General features: G+C 44.3%; 1 protein-coding gene across 1 annotated transcript in view; it reads right to left on the bottom strand.

The window, feature by feature from the left end:
• The window catches only part of BRWD3 (bromodomain and WD repeat domain containing 3), a gene marked incomplete in the record, with an annotated part of 28,558 nt that overhangs the window by 10,820 nt on the left and 11,989 nt on the right, over nt 1–5,749 (bottom strand). Inside the window, 12 exon segments of the mRNA XM_072429784.1 lie at nt 234–350; nt 819–984; nt 1,437–1,513; nt 2,024–2,170; nt 2,250–2,343; nt 3,440–3,623; nt 3,716–3,880; nt 3,962–4,187; nt 4,272–4,400; nt 4,707–4,841; nt 4,990–5,143; nt 5,621–5,725. Coding sequence (XP_072285885.1) covers nt 234–350; nt 819–984; nt 1,437–1,513; nt 2,024–2,170; nt 2,250–2,343; nt 3,440–3,623; nt 3,716–3,880; nt 3,962–4,187; nt 4,272–4,400; nt 4,707–4,841; nt 4,990–5,143; nt 5,621–5,725 — 1,699 coding nt within the window.

The following is a 5,749-nucleotide window of genomic DNA, read 5'->3' as shown; positions in this document are numbered from 1 at the left end:
TCCAAGCAATATAAGAAATAGTCTCTTCAGCATCCTCCGAATCCTGTGATCAGACAGAGTGTCCGGCAGCGAGATGAGGGGATCAGTAAAGCACAATCACCATGCACAGCACATATAATAATCAGGAATCGCTGTACCCTCCATGTACATAGATAACCCATACAATCCACACATAGAAACGGTTTATATTAAGCTGACACATTATAAAACTATTACAGCAAAGTTATCAGCACCTCATCCCCCATCTGTGGAACCAAGGGAGATCGTCGTGGGATTGTGTCCAGGATCCACTGCGGTGGGATCCACTCTTCACTTGGCTCTCCTTCCATCGACAGGAAGTCGTTCTGTTTCTACAAGAAAAAAAAATTCAACTAAAAGGCTGTACAGCAAAAATGACAAAACACAACCATTACTGCCCGCTGATCATTGTGATCACACAAACATTTGTCTGCCATTACAGTGAGGTGAATAGGGATCTGTCCAGTCATCTCCATTGCACCAAATGAGGAGCAAAAATTCTACAAGGTATTAAGGAGAAGAATCCCAAATGCCCAGATGCACAAAAATCCAAAAAGAACAACACCGGGTCCTATTCACCCCCTAAGTAATAAGTTGTATTACCCGCACTAGGTCCTATTCACCCCATTAGTTGTATCACCCACAGCCGGTCCTATTCACCCCATTAGCTGTATCACCCGCACCGGGTCCTATTCACCCGATAAGTTGTAGCACCGTCATGTGGGTGGACGGTTGTAGACAATATATTACACATATATATTAAACATCAATGTACTATACTAATATGAAAGCTTCCGAACCTTCCTGCGCGTTTGTTTGCGTTTCTTCTCCTTGTCATCCTCCTTCGTGTTCTCTTCATCCGAGCTGCTGCACATCTTCCTTGTCGTCTGACGCGTTTGCCTTTTTGGAGGCTGTAGGTTGATCCCAGCATCTGCCGTCCAGTCCGAGTATTCGCTGGAAGAGTCGCTGCAACAAAACAATATTGTGAGGTAATGGCCTACGAAATTCAGGAAAGAGGTAATAAACATTTCCAGAAGAAGAACATCACCAGACAAAAGATTATCTTTGTAGAAGTTACATCTCTGGTTGTATCTCCATTTAAAAGGTTTCCTATGACGTCCTGTGTGCTAACCAGGACAGGAAGTAAAGTAAAAATGACCCCAAAAGTGAGATCACCAACAATATTGGAGGGAATGTGATCAGAGGGTTTATCTACATTCCTTTGCTGTGGGTTCAGGTGCACATGGCTTGTATTGCTGCAGTGAAGAGAACCTGTCCCTGAGCAACCATTTTCAACATTGGAGGTTATTTGTATATTAATGAATACCTAAAGACAACCAGAGGAGGACCATAGAGGGACATAGAGGAACACAGAGGAGACACCGAGGGACACAGAGGGCCATAGAGGGGCACCGTACCTGGACGAACTCTCACTCTGCCATGGAGGAGCTGTTTCATTACCGGATGCTTCACTGGATGCCCGCGACTCTTCATCCTACAAACAAATTAAACAATATCTTGACTGGAGGTCCAGAAAAAGAAACAAAAACCTCTAAAGTTCTGTTTTTAGGTTTGCATGATCGGGGGTATTATTAAGGAAAAAGACAGGCGATGTCCCTCCAGGTATAATGTGACCTCCCCGATCACTCCGGGTTTCTGGAATCAAATTCGAACTGCATCAGCTTTGGATGCCACAGAAATCGGCAATATCGGCTTCCCTCACTATCAATGAATTTCCATGTGTCTGTGTGGGTGTTATATCGTCCCAGCACAACCAATCAAAATGGCGGAGGATTGTTTGTAGCAGGAAGAAGTGAAGAAAGATGGCGGCTCCCTGCACTGGAGCCCAGATAGGTCAGTCACGTGGATTCAGCGTCACTTTATTATTCAGCAAGTCTTAAATTTATATAAATTATAAAGTTCATCAATTTATAAATAAAAGGATAAGAAATCCTCTGTTCAAACATTTGTATTCTAATTGTGTAACCACCTCTATCAGTCGTACCTCGGAAGAGCTGGAGGAATCTTCGTGGTTGGGGGCTGTTGGGTGAGTCTGAGAATCGTGTTCTATATTTGAGCGGGTCTGGTAGGCATGTTGGCGTTTCTTCTGGATCTTACGCAGGGCTCGTCCACTGCAGACTTGATAATCATTCTGGAAAAAGCAGAATAGGAAATGTTTCAGATATGTGAAATGAGTGAATGCGATCCCCCTATAGGGACTGACGTCCTACCCTCTGTGCCGGATGGGAAGGCTTCCGCTTCTTCTCTGTGAGGTACAGCTGAACTTCCATCTCACCTTTAGATGTTCTGCACTCATCCTGGACTCTAGAAAATAAATCATCACCAACAAGATTCAGAAATACAATGATGGAAATACACGACGGGGTTGGATACCCCTCAGATCTCCAGGATCCCCCTGAGAGGCAACTCAATATGTAAAATATCTCTAAAGTCAGCATAAAGTTTTCTTTTTATTGGTACACAGAGTAAAAAAAAGGACAAGAATCAGAAAGTAGTTATGCTGCAACCAAAAGTTCTCTGCAGTTACAGTTATTGTGGGTGTGTAAAGGAATATAAGAATAATGAGAATTGATGCGGCTACCCCCGAAATGTACAGAATGTTGTTCTTGGAGGGCAGAATTAGGCAAACTTGCCCAGCAAGAGATCTGTTTGCCCTCTAAAAACTAATACCTGGGGAACAGAGATCTATATAACTAAAATTCTAACTTTTAATGTAGCCATACAATGGTGTCCCCTCCCCCTTCCTGATACACACTGCATGGGTTAATGGCGCAATACTTCACTTCTTTCCACATACTACAGACTTCCTCCTCTTCTCCGACCTCATCAAGTACCAGCAGTCCTGTACAAGATGACAGCAAAGTCCTGTCCACAAGCCAGGACTTCAGACAACTAACGAGAGCACCAGAGGTGGCTCAGTGGTTAGCACTCCGGGCTTTGCAGAGCTGGATCCAAGGTTTGAATCTCAGTCAGGACACTATCTGCATGGAGTTTGCAGCTTCTCTCCAAAAACATGCAGCTAGGTTAATTGGCTTCCCCTCAAAATTGACCTTAGATTGTGGTAATGACATATGACTATGGGGGGGACATTAGATTGTGAGCCCCTCTGAGGGACAGATAGTCACATGACTATGGACTTTGTACAGCGCTGCTTAATATGTCAGTGCTATAAAAATACTGTGTAATAATAATTTAACCAACGGAGTGTCGGTACCCTACTGCATGGGCACATATAAAAGCAGCCCAGGGATGGAAGTTATGTACATAAACACATCCCAAACACAAGAAATATGATCCAAACTCCTGCAATGGGTGTTATTTCCTAAATGACAACAGCTGTAATGCAAAGTAAGAATTCAATCCGACCCCATGCCATGTACAAAGCAATCATCTCTCTCACCTGCTGATTCCAGACTGTAACTCATTCACCACCACTCGCCTGCTCCAGGCCATCAGATCCCGTTCGGTGGCCATCTGACTTCTAGGAGCATTGTGATGCATTTGGCGAACCCCTTCAATCTGGCCGCTGCGTCGGAGGCCAACGTTTGGTGGGGATGACAAATCAAAACTTTGACTTCGCATAACTGTGTAAGGAAGAGTAAGATTGCAATCATTTTATATCAGTGAATGTGGAAAATATAACTTGTTACCACTCCAGCAGCCAGAAGACACTTACAGCCAGAGTCGGCGCTATTGAGTGGAGGATTATTCAGCGGCTCCGCTTCCGGTGTGTGCCGCTGGTCCTGTTCTCTCTGTAATTCCCTGATCAGACCATCCAGGATGCTCTCCTCCTGACTGCTCGTCTGCTGTCCTATCACTTGTTCCACCACCTCTCCATTACCTTAAGACACAAATGTCCCAAATTAAACAATGACAGATCACAAGTACCCAGAAGTGAGAGCAGACACGCGAAACACGTTACCATTCGACACATATCCAAGCTGTGGGATAAGCTGTTCATCTTTGCAGTTCTCTCTCCCAGGAACAAGGCGCTGGAATCGGGTTGGGTGGGGATTTCCATCCACATCCACCAGGAATGGAGGCGGCATGAGGTGCGGCGCCTGCTGGGTTTGTTCATCCAGCACATAGTTATTTGTATCTCGGATGAGTGGACGGAAATCTGTATGGAAGAACATCTGCTCTGGGATCTGTAAAAGCAATATTATAATGGGGTTATGGGGGAGATATTATCGTCTGTCCCACCATAGATCCCAATTCTCTGCAGAACTCACCTTTTCATAAGCTTTACTGCACCCAAATCCAAACAACAAGAGGTGACCGTGAGAGTCCGTACAGGCAAAGTGCTGACCATCTGGGGAAAACTTGCAATCAAACACTGCGCCGTGACCCTGACCTTCAATCTGAGAAACAGAACACAGCAGCAGATTACATTATCAAAAGAAAAAAAAATCATTGAGAGAGAAAGCAGTGTTAACAGTTCTGTGTTCTCAGCTTTCAATGTGATCTCATTGTGGTCCTGAATTCTGGAGATTATTTTAGATTTGCTGAGCCATTCATTCTATTTTCTAGATCTATAGGACAAGGTAGCCATTTCTTATTAAAGGTGTCTTGTAGGTTCACTATTGGGAACGCTGATATGAGACAGGCAGAGGAAGCACACAAAGAGCCAGACAACATGTAATAAAAGATGCAGAGAATTGAGTTACCATGTTGAAATAATTGCGAATTTTAAGCCCCTTCTCCAGATCCCAGACTAAGATGTTCCCATCATGACCAGCAGACAAAAGGATCCTGGAATCAAAGGGATGGGCTTCCAGGACGAACACTTCATCATCATGGCCCTGTCAGAAGATAAACCCCAAAAAATGAAGCATTGGAAGCGGCTGTTTCATTCTAAGCTAAGGAATTAGGGGTAAAGAGTGAAGACAGGGGGCTGTGCAATACACACCAAAGTCACAAGGGGGCGCTCTGATAGGTAACACTACTCACAGACAATATGTGCAAAAGTTGTCCTGAATGGGAATTCCAAACTTTCAGAAGGAAGTTGTTGACAGCGGTGATGACCGTTGTGTCCGAGCGGTCCCAGGCCACCATGGTGACTTTTAGTTTGGTCACTTTGTCTTCCGAGTTTGCTACATTACTTCTAGAATAGAGAATAATATCAGAAGGTGATCATTCCAAGGAGCAGGGTGGGATACAAGCATTGTGTGCAGGCTTCTCCTATTCTTCCCATCTTCTAATGATGTATGATACCACACGCCAACTGATCCCAAAACAACACCTACAGGCTGAGAATATCTAACCCTACCCAAGTCTTCCAAGCCTAGTGTTCCATTCCCCCGTCTTACCCCACTCTTCTTAAAAAAGGAGAATATTTTTCTATTTTTATAAACACTCATTTAATGCTTTTTGTTTCTCCTATGAAAGGGGGCGCTCTTGCAGACTTTGTCTATGCTTTGCAACCTCCCTCTTACGATCCATTGGATGGGGGCACAACTACAATTTCTTCAAAGACAACCTCCAACCAGGGAACAGGCTGACCACATTGTATCGGGTTAAATCGATAAACTTTTCAATATTGAGATTGTTTTTAGGGTTTTACAACAACTTGAAGTCTTACCCAGCCATCCTGGCAGACATATCCAGTACGATCATCTTCCATTCTTGCTGCTGGTACTGCCAGATCCGTGCCGTGCCATCCCTGCTGCCACTGACAAAGCACAACCTGCAAAATGATCACCGGGAATCT

The sequence above is a fragment of the Pyxicephalus adspersus genome, chromosome Z, assembly GCF_032062135.1.
Source record: "Pyxicephalus adspersus chromosome Z, UCB_Pads_2.0, whole genome shotgun sequence".
Classification (NCBI taxonomy): Eukaryota; Metazoa; Chordata; class Amphibia; order Anura; family Pyxicephalidae; genus Pyxicephalus; species Pyxicephalus adspersus.
The sequence above is the reverse complement of the archived record's forward strand: the minus strand, read 5'-3'. Positions and strand labels throughout refer to the sequence as shown.